This window comes from Trichechus manatus, unplaced genomic scaffold, assembly GCF_000243295.1.
Source record: "Trichechus manatus latirostris isolate Lorelei unplaced genomic scaffold, TriManLat1.0 scaffold00008, whole genome shotgun sequence".
Taxonomy (NCBI): Eukaryota; Metazoa; Chordata; class Mammalia; order Sirenia; family Trichechidae; genus Trichechus; species Trichechus manatus.
In genome coordinates, this window is record NW_004443944.1 from 19,619,998 (window position 1) to 19,636,480 (window position 16,483).

At 48.1% G+C, this 16,483-nt stretch overlaps 1 protein-coding gene across 4 annotated transcripts in view; it reads right to left on the reverse strand.

The window, feature by feature from the left end:
• Positions 1–2,019: 2,019 nt before the first annotated feature.
• HNF4A (hepatocyte nuclear factor 4 alpha) overlaps positions 2,020–16,483 on the reverse strand; it is a 69,420-nt gene continuing 54,956 nt past the window's right edge. For 2 of the 4 annotated variants that reach the window (XM_012558540.1, XM_004370323.1), the window contains 5 exons: positions 12,977–13,064; positions 11,711–11,866; positions 8,483–8,719; positions 3,799–3,921; positions 2,020–2,668 (listed from right to left, as the gene is read on the reverse strand). In XM_012558540.1, coding sequence (XP_012413994.1) covers positions 2,526–2,668; positions 3,799–3,921; positions 8,483–8,719; positions 11,711–11,866; positions 12,977–13,064 — 747 coding nt within the window. In that variant the 3' untranslated portion in view covers positions 2,020–2,525. Of the gene's footprint in view, positions 2,669–3,768; positions 3,922–8,482; positions 8,720–11,710; positions 11,867–12,976; positions 13,065–16,483 lie in introns of all 4 variants that reach the window. The other 2 variants (XM_012558537.1, XM_004370322.1) reach the window with 1 other exon arrangement.

A 16,483-nucleotide genomic window follows, 5' to 3' on the forward strand; every position in this document is an offset into this window, starting at 1 on the left:
TGGAGCGGAGAAAGCCAATCTTGACAACACTGGGAGGTAAGGTGATTTCTCTTGGACACACTGCCCCCAATACTTCTCCATGCCTCTTTCTCAAAAAGGAATAATCACTAATGGTGGAATTTCTGGGCACTGGAGGTACTGACCCCATCCACTCAGAAGGTCTGCACTGGATGGGGGTAGGCAGCCAGTGGAACAGTTCACCCTTCTACCTAATTATGCCTCCAGCCCCAGGACACATTTCTTTTATTCCTACTGGCCAGTGGCTTATTCCAGAATTTCCCAAATCACTAAGAATCTGCATGGGTGGGGCACTGGCTACTCCTTCCTGGGGTTTAGTGTTTCCAGGCAGCACCTTGAGTGGTCTCACCAGGCCAGGTCTCGTACCTTTCTCATGCCCCCTATCTCCATAGTCCTGCCCCCATCACCATCTCCACCAACCGACCCCTGGGCTACCAGGCCAGATGGGTGCTTTTCCCAGGAAATAGAACCCTGCTCTCTCTCTCCCCAACTTGGAGAGTGAAGAGCGAAAGGGGGTCCAGGAGTCATGAATTCTCCTTAATGTTTATCAGCAAACAGGATTCTGGACCCTAAATGGATTTTGGTGCAGCCTCAGGCCAATTTTAGCCCTGGGCAGGGGTGGGCCTCCTGGGGGGAAGGAGGCTTTGGCTTCTGAGGATGGTGAAGGGAGCAGAAGTCTCTCAACTTGATCACAGTGAGGACAGAAGGGCCCTTTCAGAGAGGATGTTCAGCTACCATGGTTAAGAGCTTCCATTCTGATCCAGGCAGATGACCTGGGTTCAAGTCCTGACTCTGCCACTTAGTAGCTGTGTGAGTTCCAGAAAAATAACTTAACCTCTTAGAATTCAAGGTCATCTTCTGTAGTGATCTCTGGGTAATTGTGAGGATAAATGAGATGATGCATGTCAAGTGCCTTAAGATGGTGCCCGGAGATATTAAGGGTCTATTTCCTCCTTAATGACTCTCTGTGACCTGAGAGGGCTCACCATCACTTCCTTTCCATCCCCAAGCCACGCAGTAGCTCAGGTCTCATCACTCTCACCTGGGTTACATCAGGGCCCCCATCTGACCTCCCTGCTCCTTCCCAACCTGCCAATCTCTGTTGTTGTTTTTAGGTGCCGTTGAGTTGGCTCCAACTCATAGTGACCTTATCTATAACAGAACAAAAAGTTACCAGGTCCTGTGCCATCTTCATGATTGTTGGTATGTTTGAGTCCATTACTAACCTCTCTAGGACTGTTGCATTCATCTTCTGAGAACTAGCTCAGCTATTCATAGCCTAGGGAACCAAGTCTAAAGGCTTCAGTCTGGCATTCAAGGCCACCATGCTCTCCAGTAGGCCTTCTCTGCTCCAGACAGCCTGGTCTCTTCACCACCTTCCTCTGACACCATTCTTGTGACCTCCGGCGTTTGCCCAGGTGGTTTCCCCTCACGTGGAATGTCCTGTTTCACCTGCTCCACAGGCCCTAATCCTACCCTCCCTTCAAGGCCTTGCACACAGTCTGCCTCTTTCTGGATGATCTCTCTGACACTCCAGCCCTCCCTCCACATTCCTGTTGCAGTGGTCAACCTTGGATGGTTCTCTCTTTGTTGAAAGCCTATAGGGATCATGACTCCAAACACCCTCTCAAGTCCTTGAAGAAGGGAAGTGAGGTGGAATTAGAGGAGGAACCGTGTCTTCCTTCTCAACAGTCTCTTACGCTGTGCCTGGCCCCAGTGTTTAAAATGTTCCTGGAATGACTAGGGGAATTGTTTAGGAGTCTTCTTCAGCTTCTGAAGAGGTGGCTTCAGAAAAAATAGGATCCCTGGGTGGTGCAAACAGTTAATGCGCTCGGTGGCTAGCTGAAAGGTTGGAGGTTCAAGTCCACCCAGAGTGCCTTGAAAGAAAGGGCTGGTGACCTACTTCTGAAAAACCAGCCATTGAAAACTCTGTGGAGCATAGTTCTACTCTGACACACATGGGGTTGCATGAGTCAGAATCAACTTGATAGCTACTGGTTAAGGATGGTGACAGTGGACGGGAGGAACATTTGAGGTTGGGGTGGCAGAACTGGGAGATGAAAGGTGCCGCAATCCGACCCAGGCTCAAAGGGCTCTGTGTCTGGACACTATGGCCAGTACTAAGAGAGGCTGAGGGAGACAGGAGCTATGTTTAAGGAAGGTTCCATATTGTTTCCAGACAGCTGTCCTTTTATGGTGAAGAAATTGGGGGTGCATACGGATGAAGGTGAAGGCAGTGGCTTCAGCATGAGAGAAGCTGTTCAAGGCAGCTAAGGACTTTCCAGCCATGGTCTCCCCAAGTCAAAGCCCCATCATCCAGAGCAGAGGGTGAAGGGTGGCAATGGGATGAACACCTCGGCCCAAGTCCTCGGGCCCTTTGCCCTTTCCATTACTGCTCTGGGACTGGCCTTGTTGTCATGCCTTCTTTGGCTGTGATCAAGTGATCATCAGGCGCTCTTTGAGGGGGCTGGGGGGAGCTAGCAGAGCCCCCGACCCCCAGCGGCTTGCTAGATGACTTCTTGCTTGGTAATCGTTGGCTGGGGGATGGCAGAGGGGGGCTTGACAATTGTGGCAATGGCTCCTGGCAGGAGCTTGTAGGGCTCAGACCCTGAGCCACCTGGCGGTGAGGGCTGTGGAGTCTCAGGGGTGGCTGGAGGGACAAAGAGACAGGAGCTGCTCAGAATTCCAGATCTTTGGGGAAGCAAATTAAGAGCCTTAAGATAGTTCTTTTCCCTCTCTAGACTTAGTTTCTTCATCCGTAGAATGAGAGACTTAAAGTGATAACTCCTAAAATCTCCTACCACTTGAAACTTTTATGAGTCACAGGTCATAAAGATTAATTCCCTGAGGTATGGAAGGCTGTGGCTGGGACAGATTCTGTGGCCACAGCCTTTCATTCAAGCCTTACCAACCCCCATGCCCTCCACCATCTGAGATGGGGACTTGGCCTGCTTCTCCCAGGGCCCAACTTTCACTCTTCCCAAGGGCAATGCGACATGTGATAGGGATACTCTTTCTTTGGAGACGGAGCAACAATAAATGAGACTCAAGGGTCTGGCTAACTGTCTCCGAAAATACCATTTCTTTGATATTTAAGAGATTAGCAACAGAAACTAATTGGCCTTTCCCCATTAGAGAGTAACTTTGATCCAATTATACAACTTCACCTCAGTGGACAATGTTATCCCCAGGACAACATCATTCAATGGACAACTTTCTCAAAGAACAATCTCAATGAAATGAAATCTCATTTCAGTGGACCACCTCATCCCAATGATAATCTTACTCTTTGAAGAATTTTACCCAATAACAAACTCACTCTTCTGAGATTTTACCTAAGAGAACAGTCTAGCCCAGTGAATATCCTCACCCAATGAATAGTCTTACCCATTTGTCTCATGGATAGTCTTACCCAGTTGGGCAGCCTTACTTCAATGAACAATTTTACCTCGTGGACAATAGCTCCTAATGGAATTCTCATCCAGTGAACATCCTCATACAGCAGCAACCTCACCCAGTGGGTTGCCTCATCCCAAGGACAGATTTATTGAGTAGAGATTCAGTCACCTCAGTGGAGAACCTCAGTGAATAAACAGCCTTAACAAATGGGCAACCTCATCCCTCATTCCCTACCCTGGAGCACAGAGCATTGATGTATCCTGGTTCCCATCTTCTAGACCCAACCTTGTCCTGCCTCCTCTCTTAGGTCCCATCCTCACCCCTTGCTGTTTAGATCCCCAGATTGCCCACCTGCCTGCCCCCTGGGACGGGGCCACTCACACATCTGGCCATTGCTGAGATGAGCAGGCATCGTGTTGGCAACAATGACATTAGTGCCCATGTGTTCCTGCATCAGATGAGGGTGGAGGGGGTGGTGGGCATGGGGTGCATCATTGGAGGACCCTGCAGGTGAAGAGGGGGCTCAATTAGAATGGAGGATCTGGGACGAGAACCATAGACCTTGAGGCATCATCTTCCTCAGGTATGGGCAATCAACCTGCCCATCCGTCACTGACAGTGCCTACTGGGTACTTATTACTTATCCCAGTAAACTGGGGTCTACCATTCCTAACCATAGAGAAGGTCCAACAAACCAAGAGAGCAAAGTGATTTGAAAGGAACAAGGAGTATATAAGAAAGCTCTGAGATTATTTAAATATTATAATCAGTAGCGTATTGATTGCGTAGTACTATAATGGATTTAATCAGTGGCTCTCAAAGCTCCTTGGCATCCAAGGCCTTCAACCATTTGGTCCCAACTAACCTTTCAGCCTCGTCTCTCACACCTTTGCTCCAGCCAAATGGCCCTACTTATAGCATCTATGTGTTCCCTTTACTTTCGTATCTCTATGCTCTTGCTCATGCTGTTGCTTCCATTAGCGATTCCTTCCCTCCCCCACCCCCCACCCACAAGTCCAAATCTCAGCTCAGATATTTTCTCCTTTAGGAAACCTCTCCTGATTCTCCCCACTCCAGTTGGAAGTAAATCTCTCCTCCTGAATTCCTAAAGTAATTTATCTGTAACCTATTTTTGGGGACAAGCCACTTTCTCTGTCTATGGGCATTACTATTATAGGTGCATTATTCTTTTTTCCTTAAGGGTCTAGCAAAGTGTCTGGAATCCAGTAACTGCTCAAAAAATGTATCAGGGAGTAATAATATCATCCAGAATGTGATTTGGTAATAGGCCATGTCCACAAATAAGGCAATGATAGTAATGGAATTTTAGGGCTGGCAGAGGCCTCTAAAGTACACCTGTTTCAATAATAGCTGACAACTATTGAATACCTATCACGTGCCAGGCACTGTTGTACAGAGCTTTTTGTGTTTTAAATAATTTGATTCTCACAACAACCCTATAGGGTGGATACCATTACTATCCCATTTTACAGATGAGGTAACAGGGCACGGAGAGATTAATTTTCCTGCCCAAGTTTACCTGGTAACAGAGCACAAGCTCCTGATCCTAATCTCAGCGACAACTGGTTCATCATAACCCCATATTCAGAAGTTGAAGTGAGAATTAAATGAGTTATCATATGACAGCTATTCTCTACTGGTGGCAATTTTGCCCCCTCAGGGGATACTTGGTAATGTCTGGAGACATTTTTGTCCGTCACAATTGGGGATGGGGGTGGGGCAGGGAGATGCTACTAGTATCTAGTGGGTGGAGACCAGGGATGCTGCTAAACATCCTACAGTGTACATGAAAGTCCCCACAGCAACGAATTATCTAACCCCAAATGCCAATAGTCCATGGTTGAGAAACCCTGCCATATGTTAAAACACTTTGGAGCCTGTAAAATGCTGACACTTGTGCTGGTTCCACTGTGGCACCCACAGTTCCCTTTCCAACCACCAAGGTTGTTAGGTTACAGATGAGATTGTTGGGAACCTTCAGGAGGGACTTCCCTTATTGGGTTTCTGGGAGAACAGAAACCACCGTGCTGTACCACACCCACTCTTGAGACTGAAGCCACGGGTCATACCCTCTCCACTTCCCATTCACCCTTATTCAAATGGTCTCCAAACACAAATATGACAATGATAGTAATGGAATTATGGATAGTAATAATTGTGCCCAGATACTCAATGAGGCTTTGATGGGAATGGGGAAGCTGGTGGGGCTCAAAGAATGCCCAAATTCTGGACCAAGAAAGAGCCAAAGAGAGTGAGGTCTCATTCTGCCAACCCTGGCATTCCTATTCCATGGGGAGGACTTGGGCACCAAGTGGCAGCAAGATTACCCAGGTGCTCAGGCGACACACCTGGCACAATCCTTAACTCATCTCCATACCCACCCATTACCAAACTCTGTTGTTCATTCCTCTGTAAATCTCTGGTCCATCCACTTCTCTGCCAATAAAGGGATCAGATGTGACTTCCTCAGAGAGGCTCTGTCTCACCCCAATCCAATTATATTCTCATCAAATCCCATCTTCTTCCATCAGAACAGTTATAATCAATGTAATTATACATTCATTGTTCAGGTGATGATTTGTCTAATTTAAGTTCCAAGAGGGTAGGGTTTTTCTACATCCTGTTCACTGGTAAGCCCCCTATGTGCCTGGCACGCAACAAGTACTCAGTATACATTGAATGAAGGAAAACTAGAAGGTGAGGTCAAGGTGAAGATTTCTACCTCTGTATGACCATTTCCAAACATCTTCTCTTCCAGCTCCTTTGATGCTCATGTCATGTCATTTGACAGGACCATCTGAGAACTCTCCGTGGTAATCTCTACCTCCTACTCAGTCTCTAGCTCACTGTCTTCTTCATCCCTGCTTCTTCCATCTCTCTGGCTACTTCAAGATGCATATGTATAGACCCACCTGGCACCCTGCCCTCTCAGCTTGAATGTATCTTTTCCTGGGCTTCATCTCTGCCATCTATTCCCATGGCCACACCGTAGAGCAGTGGTTCTCAACTAGGGGTGATTTTGTCATTTCCTCCCCCCAGGGGGCATTTGGCAACATATGGAGACATTTTTGGTTGCCACAACTGGGGTATACTACTGGTATCTAGTGGGAGGAGGCCAGGGAGGCTGATAAACATCCCACAATGCACAGGACAGTCCCCACAACAAAGAATCATCCAGGCCCAAATGTCAACAGTGTTGAGGTTGAGAAATCCTGTCCTGTGCCATGTCGTCCCCAGTAACCGCATCACCTCTAAAATTTCAGGTTCAAGCATCTTTGCTTTGATTTTATCTCCTATCCTTCTAGCTCACTTAATCTAGTACCATCACTGAAGAAATTCTTCAAACCTGTTGAGACTGTCAAGTCACTGACCCGACTTTACACATCTATCACCCCATCTTCATTCCTCTTTTAATTCAGCCTAGATTCCATGGTCCACCATTATAATTCTTCCCTTGTAATCATCCTTAACGCCCTCATAGCTTCCTTTCATAGTAAAATAGACCCAAAGGATTGTCTACACTCACTATCTCCACTTCTGCACTTTCACAGTCACACACTCACACATTTTGGAACACTCTAAGTCTGGTTTCCATTCCCATAGTGCTCTGAATCTGCTCTTAACAAAATTACCAAGAGCCTCCATGTTGCCAAATCCAGTAGATCTCTCTCTCTCCAGCATTTAACAGTATTAAATGCCCCCTCCTCCTTAAAACGCGCTCTTCTCGTGGATTCTGAAATACCACACTTTCCTAGTTTTTCTCCTATCCCTCTGGTTAGTCTTCCTCAGTCTCCTTCAGTGGCGCTTCCTTTTCTCCTGCCTCCTGAACACTGGAAAACCATGGAGCTGCCTTTCACTCTGAACTTTGAGCTTTTGTTTGAACAACAGATTCATACACCCAACTACCTCCTTGATAACTCAACTTGGATATCTAATATAACTCAACTTGACAACTCAACTTGGATGTCATCCCAAGCTTAACTAAAGTCCATAATGGATCTCTTGGTCCACCCCCTCACACCACCACCACCATAGCTCAATCTTCCCCATCTCAGTAAATAACTCCACCGTCATTCCTGTCACTCTAGCAAAATTCTAGGTGTCATCCTTGATTCTTCCCCTTCCCCTCACTCCCCACATCCAATCAATCCACAAATCCTGTGGCTTCTCCCTCAAATACGTTATCAAACTTATTTAAGCTGCTCCATTTCCACAGTCATGCCTTAGTCCAAACCTCCATCGTCCTTCACCTGGTCAATGACAGTAACGTTCTAAAGATCTCCTGCCTCCACTCTTGCCTCCCTGAAATCCACTCTTTACCCAACAGTCAGAGTGATTTGTTCAAAACATTAGTCTAACTGTCACTTGCTTTACAATTGCTACAATAAGAATAAAAATCCAAATTTTTGACCACAGCCTACAAGCCTGTATGTTTATGATTTAGTTTTTGTCAAATTTCCATCGTTGTCTCATAACTCCTCCCATCTCACAGCCTTGTCCTTCTTTCTCAACATGCAAACCTTTCCTGCCTCAGAGCCTTTGCACTAGTTACTTCTCCTTGGAATGTTCTATATCCTTTCATCCATCATGTCTTAGAACAAAAGTCACCACTTCAGAAAGATCTCCCTTGGCCAATCTATCTAAAGAGGCCCCTTTTCAGTTACCCTCTCTCATATTACCTGCGCATTTCAAAATCCGTAGTTAGCTTGCTTATTATATACTTGTTACTGTCTATTCCCACCAGCCCTTATACACACACACACCACACATACACACAACCTCCAGGAGGGCAGAGATCTTGTTCTCTGCTCAATCTTCAGCACTCAGAACAGAAACTGGCAATGTTAGACCCTCAGTGCCTGAACAAATGGATCCTTGTCCCCATTTTCCAAATGAGGAAACTGAGGCTTAGACAGCTTAAGTGGCTTGCCTAAAGCTACCCAGTGAGGAGGCAATGGAGCTGGGAGGTGAGCCCAGGTCTGCATCAAGCTTGTCTTCTGCCCCTGTTGCCCACCTCTCAGCCCCTCCTGCGGCTGGCATGGACCTCCCAGAAGCATCTCCTGCAGCAGGTTGTCGATCTTGGCCATGCCAAAAAGCTTGATGAACTGGATCTGCTCAATCATCTGCCAGGTGATGCTCTGCAGCGTGGGCAGCAGCAGCAGCAGCTCACCAAAGCGGCCACGTGAGTCATACTGGCGGTCGTTGATGTAGTCCTCCAGGCTCACCTGTACCTGGGAACGAAGCCTCTTGATCTTGCCTGGATCGCTCAGCCCCTTGGCATCTGCAACCAGAAGAAGTGTACAAGGGAGGGCAATGGGGACCAGCTAGAGCATCTGGGGAGTCAGGACCAGACCTCCCCTGGGGAATGTCTCCCTGACTTGTGGGGCCCAAGGTCACATAGCAAGTCCTTGGCAGGCCTGGGATGAGGGTTCAGGGTCTTCAACCACCAGGGTACACTCGCACAAATTGTGGCTTCCTGGACTCAGACGGAAAAAGGTTTCTACCACATTTCCTATAATGCAGAACTGAGTGATAAGGGGTTGAACTGGAGAGACAGGATTCAGGAACACACTCAAGAGAGCGCCTAGCAATCTCCTCATTTTACACAGGGGAAAACTGAGGCATGGAGCAAGGAAAACACTTGCCCCGGCTCACACAGCCAGTTACTGGTAGATCCCGCAGCTAAGGTCCCACCTTCCGGACCTCAGCATACGCTGCTTCTGTTACATTGGAATAGTCTTTCCTTCTCTGCCCCCTCACCTGGCTCCTGCCTCCCATCACCTTGGGATCTCAGCTTAGAGTTGAGATCCTCCAGGAAGCCTGCTCTTCTCCACTCTCCCAAGTCTGTGTTATGAGCGTCCTCTAAGACCCTACAGTGCTGTGGTTCTTGCCATCACTAGTGACCATACAGGATGTAAGTGTCTCTTCCACCAGACTGAGCGCAGCAGGGCAGGGATAACACCATGAGTAGTCAATGTTTGTTTAATAGGTGAGTGGATGAAGGAATGTGTAGATAAGTGAAAGGATGGAAGAATGAAAAATTCAATGAATAAATTCTAGAAGGGGACTCAGTAGTCATCCAATGCTTTGCCTCAACCTTCATGAAGGCAATGCTTTTATTCCCCCTTTAATAAACAAAGTACCTGGTAGAAAGAGAATTTCACCCACACTTTCAGCCCAAGGCTCTCTCCACTGAACAGTGTTTGTGCATTTTTCATCAGCTACCAACATTTATGAGCACCTACTACGTGCCAAAGGAGCCGTGGTGGCACAGTGGTTAAGTGCTTGGCTGCTACCTGAAAGGTCAGCATTTTGAACCTACCAGCCTCTCCGCAGGAGAAAGATGTGGCAGCCTGCTTCCGTAAAGATTATAGCCTTGGAAACACTATGAGGCAGTTCTACTCGGTTCTATAGGGTCCCTATGAGTCAGAATTGACTGGATGGCAATGGGTGGGTTTACTACATGCCAGACCCTGAACTAGGCCCCCTGCACCTCCGACCTAGGTTGCTGACTCTGACTCAGGATTGGTAACCCTGCCCAGTCTACCCAGCAATTACCATCTGCCCAGCCCTGGGCAAAGCACTGCAGTGGACACAGCCTGGGTCACACTCTCAATGGACCAACCAAACCAAACCTGTTGCCGTTAAGTCAATTATGACTCACAGCGATGCTACAGGACAGAGGAGAACTGCCTCTTAGGGTTTTCAAAGAGCGGCTGGTGGATTCAAACCACCGACCTTTTGGTTAGCAGCTGAGCTCTTAACCACTGTGCCACCACGGTTCCGCTCTCAATGGAACTAGGCTAGAAATCTCACTGTCCAGGAGTTAGGGAATAGCATGTGGTGGTAAGAACATGGGCTTGAGAGCTAAATAGTCTGAGATTCAAATGCAAGCTGTACTACTTCCTGGTTATGTTATCTTGGGCAAGCTAATCAACCTTCCTATGCTTCAGTTTCCTTATCTGCAAAATGGGTATAATGATAGTACATATCTCACAGGTACTATGTTATAAGTAGTAAGAGATAATCCACATAAAGTGTCTAGAATGGTGTCTTAATGAGCACTCAATAAATGATGGTCATCTTCCCCTTAAGAGTCCCTGGGTGGTGCAAATGGTGAACGTGCTCAGCTGCTAAATGAAAGAGTGGAGTTTCAAGTCCATCCAGAGGCACCTCAGAAGGAAGACCTGGAAATCTACTTCTGAAAAATGTCATTGAAAACCCTATGGAGCATAGTCCTACTCTGACAGACACAGGGTCACCATGAGTTGGCGTCGACTCAAGGGTAACTAGTTTTATCTTCCCCTTCATTACTATCATCACTAGAGGTGATCTCCCGGCAGACAGGGCCTGAGCATACAGGGCAGTGCCTGGCACACAGTAGGTTCTTTCTAACATGAATGAAGGAAAGGAAGCAAGCAAGCTTACTGGGCTGAGGCACCTTGACACTGGGAAATGAAATCAGGCTTTGCACAAAGACGTAAGCATATAACTGCATTCTCAAAAATGCAGATGACCAAAGTCTGTGGATGGAACAGGTGGAGAGAGCCGAGAGCTGAAGGAAAGGGTAGGGATGTAACATCTTCATCCTGCTAAGTGAGGAGTCGGGAGACACTGTCTACAGTGGATAGGACAGGAAACGAAGGCCTAAGTGCATAACTTAAAGTTACAAAGGTAATCAACAGAGATGCTAAATAGCAATAAAAAATATATTGGGAGGATGGGGGAGAAAAGATGGGAATGGTGAGAGAGTGAAATCCTCAACTAACATAGGGGGAAAATACAGTCTAAAATGGGAAAAAAGAAGGCTTAGCATTTTGCTTAGAGCTGAAGTGGTAACTACCGGGAAAACAGTTAAAAGTATTAGAAGTGGTTTCCCCTGGGGAAGAGGCTTCCAGCTGGAAAAGTGGCACGGGGGGGGGGGGACTATTTGCATTTTTAAGTATGTGTAGATATTATTTTGATAAATTTTTTTGAAGAAGAAAAGATGAAAGGAAGGGGTGGGGGGAGGAAAATAGCACAGAGGGAGAAAAGGAAAGGGGGCGGGAGGGAAGGAAGGAAAGAATAAAACCAGGCCTTTGGAGTGTGTGTAAACGGTCAAGTCATTCCGTCCCTTTGAGCCTCAATTTTCCTCATCTGTTAAATGGGGGTAATGAAAACAATCTCTCTCAGTGGTCGTAATGATGAAACGAGGTTGTGAACTCGGTGTTCGTAACCCAGTAAGAGAAGCCTGGCAGAGGGTTTGGCCACCAGTGGGAGGTGTGGACTGTACCTGGGTCGAAGAAGATGATGGCTTTGAGGCAGGCGTACTCATTGTCATCGATCTGCAGCTCCTGGAAGGGCAGCACCAGCTCGTCCAGGATGCGCATGGACACGCGGCTCATCTCCGCCAGCTCCGGGCAGTGCCGGGGGATGATATAGTCATTGCCTGGGCGGGTTGGGAGGGAGGGGGGATGGGATAGTCACCCTGGGGTTTACCACTTGCCCCTATTTTGAGCCTAGGTGGGCCTTTGCAGTTGGCAATTAGCCAGCACCACAGGAAGAGGGTTCCACAGGAACTTTCATGCCCATTTTACAGATGAGGAAGCTAAAGCCCGATTAAGGGGCTGAGATGCCTGAAGTCAATCGGCTGGGGCTGGAGCCTGCTTTCAAGACCCCTTTCGCATTACCCAATCTCCATTCCCCAACACAACTCACAAGACCAAGGGCCACTTGGGAGGAGACATGAAAGCAAAAAGATTAAGGGCTCAGGTTCTGGAGCTGGACTGCCCAGGATGAAGCCTGGCTTTTCCACTTACAGCCGGGCGTCTCTGGATAAATTACTTAACCTCTCTGTGCCTCAGTTTTCTCATCTGTAAAATGCAGATAAATAATAGCACTTACCTTACAGGGTTATGGTATTAAATGAGTTAATGTTTGTAAAGTCCTTAGAATGGGACCCGGCACATAGTGTGCCTTACATAAGCATTTACAATAGTAAATAAACATGCCGTGAGGCACAGGTGACATGGGCCAGGAGTTTGTGTTGCTCAAACGCCTCTTGCTCCTACTCTAGAAAGCACATCAGAATGCACAGGTAATTCAGGGATAACCCTGACTGTGCTCTAACTTTAATGCTGTTAGTGTTGTTAGGTGCTGATGAGCCGATTTTTGGCTCCATGTGACAGAGTAGAACTGCCCCATAGGGTTTTATTGGCTGTAATCTTTACAGGAGCAGATTGCCAGGTCTTTCTCCCATGGAGCCTCTGGGTGGGTTCGAACCACCAACCTTTTGGTAAGCAGCACAGTACTTCTTAACTGTTGTGCCTCCAGGCCTTCTTAACTTTAATGCTGGGAAACTTTAATTCCTTGCGTCTTAGCGGGGTATCCAGTTGAGAAGTGAGTCCTGGAGTCCTCCATTCGCAAGCCTGAGGACAGGGCTGTTCCTGATCTGCCTCCCCAGCCCCTGCCTGCCACCCTGGAAATCGCCCCTGCCTGGGCGTCTGCCTCGCTGCCTGTGCCCTCTCAGAGCCCTGGCGGGGGCAGGCAGACTCCTCACCTAGGAGCAGCACGTCCTTGAACACCATAGATCTCTTGGTGGCTCCGAGTAGCAGGTGCTCGCCAGCATGGGCTCTGAGCAGGGCCACCTGGAAGAGAGAAGGGATAGCATCTGGCGTCTGCACCCCTGGGAAGGCACTCCTGGCAGCTCAGCACCCTGGTATGTCAGCTAAATGCTCTCCTCTGCCTGTTCCTGCCCAAACTCTAAAGTGGGTGTCACAGCACTGCTGCTTTCTCTCCTAACTGATAACCAGGGACCTGCGGAAGATCCAGCAAAGCCCCAGAAGAAACCCGGGAGGGGCAAGGACAGGTAGCTCAGAGCCAGACCTCGTGCTGACCCCGCCCTTGTCGTGCAGTGTCCTTGGGCAGCTGCTGCTCCTCTCCCAACCACCGTATCTGCGTTCCTGGTGAAACTGGACGCAACCTTCCTTTGAGCAGAGGCTCAAAGGCTTTCATCAGGTTCTCAGAAGGGTCCATGACCCCCCGAAGTTCTAAAACTGTGGGTCCTGCACTCCTACCAATGCACCAACTACAGAGAACTAGGAAGGGTTCATTATAAAAACAGATTCTTAGTCCCTACTACCAGAGATTCTGAGTCTATATGCATAAGGTGGGGCCTGGGAATCTGCTTGAACAAGCTTGCCAGTTGATTCTACTGTGCACTTGTGTTTGGGAAATCATAGCTCCAGGGCATCTGCTGCACGATATTGTAGGATTCTAAGATTCAGAGAGAGTTACGAGAATTTGGATGTGGATATTGGTTCTCAGGGATGGCCCTTTCCAAGGCAAAGGTGCGAACACTGGTTCTTGGCAGGGGTCAGTTTGATAGACCCCTTCCCTGCAGGGAGGACAAGGCAGCCTGTGAAGACTGAACTCCAAGATGGGGTCCCAGCCAGTTCACAGGACATCACCTGCCCTTTCAGAACCCTTTGCTTTAGTGTTTGCATGAAGACCAAAGGATGGGCTGGTCAACAGTAGTAGCAGGCTGGTAGCCTCAAAGATCTTATCTGCAAGCTAGGTTAAGGAATTCAGAGTTTTTTTAGCAGGCCAAAATAGAAGGTAAAATGCTTTTGTTCATTAATTTATTTAATTGTTCATTCTTTCAGTCATCAAACGTTAAGTGTCTACTAAGTGTCGCATTCAGGGACACAAAGGTAAATAAGAGAGACAAAGTCACAAGGTATGTAGCTTGACAGAGCTTACATTCTAATGGGGAGGGGTGCAACAGACAATAACGTAGAAAACAAATAAATAAATAAGACAGAGGGTTATAGAGCTACAAAGGCAGGCAGAAAAGGAGAGGAGGGGAGGTAGGAAGGGAGGCAAAGAGAGAGAGGGAGGGAGGAAGGAAAGAAGGAAGGCAGGAAGGGAGGGAGGGAGAGAGGGAGGGAGGAAGGAGAGAAAGGAGAAAGGGATGAAAGAGGGAGGGAGGGAGGTGAGGGTGGTGTGATAGAGAACACTGGGGCGAGAGGGGTTACATTAGATGCCAAGGTCAGAGAAGGCCTCTCTAAGGCTTGAATGATACCTGGCACATAGTAAGCCTTCAATAAATGTTTGTTATAAAAGAATGAATGAATGGGTGAGTGTATGGATGAATGAACAAACTTCTTGACTTTCTCCCCATATCTGGCCCCTCCTGGGCGGCCGTCTGTCCTTACCTCTTTTATTCCCCCATAGTTAAAACCTTGTGAGGATGACAGAAAAAGAAGAGAATTGAGAAACACTTTCCATGACCAGGACAAAGGGAGGCAAAGGATGTTTGCTGAGCATCACCAGGTGCCAGACTCTGGGCTAGGGGTTTACCCCCAGAGGCTCTCGAGGCAGAAGGCCTGCACTAGAATCCCAGCTCGGTGGTTAGCTTGCTCTGTGACTGTGGGCAAATCTCTTTCCCTTCAAAGCCTCAGTCCCCTTGTCCAACTGTACCCAAACTTCTAGCTTTCTATGGATTGATGTCCAAAACAAACCAACAAGCGAACAAACTTAGAGCTGGTTCCTGGGGCACCATTGACAGACTTGGGGTGTCCTTTAGAGGACAACGACTCCTAGTCTCCAGGTGTTTCCTGCCCATCCTGGGCAAGGTGGGCTCCTTTTGGTCCAAGAGTGGAGATCCAGGAACCTCCTGGTTCCAGGTTCAGCCCCCTGACGTGGTGGCTGTTCTGGAGGTGGGCAGGCAGGTCGGGGGGTTTAATGATTGTCCCACGTTACTGGCTACCCATCACTGCTCTCTGAGAATGCTCTGAGCCTCAGCCAGGGAGGTTTGGGTGGGAAATCGAGGTTAACAATTGTTCAGCTTAGGGGTGTCTTGTTGCCCTGCTAAGCCCCTGGGAAGGAACAGAAGGGATTAAACATTAATGTAGACTCTCCAGCAGAGGGGACCGGGGCCAGAGCAGGAGTAGCAGGGGAGAGGGCAGGGGCAGCTTGGCCAAAATCCCTGCCCTGCCATCTCTCCTAAAGGGGGAAGAATCTGTGCAAGGGTGCCTAGGGCCCAGCCCTTGAGAGGCCAGGACCAGCCAACCAGCGTTTGCATGGTTGGGAGGATTGAGTACATTGCTATTTGAAAAGCACAAAGTCATGTAAGGGAGCATCTACACAGGGCCTGGCCGTCGCTGGCCGTTCTAAATGTTACTGTCTTTCTTGCATTCCACCAAGATGGTCTAGCTCACATTTTATTTCCCAAAGTGTGCCCCAGAGTGGGATATTGCTAGGTGTTCTGGCAGAGTCTGGGGGCCAAAGGAGTTTGGGAAGCCCTGGGTTCCCCAAAGTTCAACAGCTGCCTTGACAGTAGGACTTCTCGGAAACTTTAATATGCTGCTATGCATTGTAAATCTCTTGTGCAAATATGCAAAATATATAAGCTAACACACCAGGAGCTGGTTTCTGGGCTGTCTGTTCATTGGTGCCCCTGAGTTGCCTTCAGAGCCAGGAAGGTGGTCCAGGCCAGCTCCCCTTTTCCAGATAGAGAGAATGTCTGCAGAGGCCTAGTGGTTGCTCTGTGCAGGAGCTATAACATCCAGGATCTCAGAAACGCATCTGTTTCCAGACTGCCCCAGTCCAGCACCCTTTTTTCCCTGGAACATTTTGGTATTCCAAAGAATGCACTTTGAGAAATAAAATGTGAGCTAAACCATCTCGGTGGAATGCAAGAAAGACAGTAACGTTTAGGACGGCCAGCGACGGCCAGGCCCTGTGTAGATGCTCCCTTACATGACTTTGTGCTTTTCAAATAGCAATGTACTCAATCCTCCCAACAACCCTCTGCAGTGGATATTACCATTCTCACTTTACAGATGAGAAAACTGAGGTGCAGGAGAGGAAGTAATTTGTCCCAGACCACACAGTCTTAGAGCCAGGGCTCAAGCTCAAATCTCCTGACCCCTGGTCTCAGGACAGCTGCAATGGTGCAGTAGTTAGGAGGCTGGACTTTAGTGCAAGCCTGCGTGGGTTCTAATCCCAGCTCTGCAGGATACTAGCTGTGCAGCCTTGAGCAAGTTACTTAACCTCTCTGTGT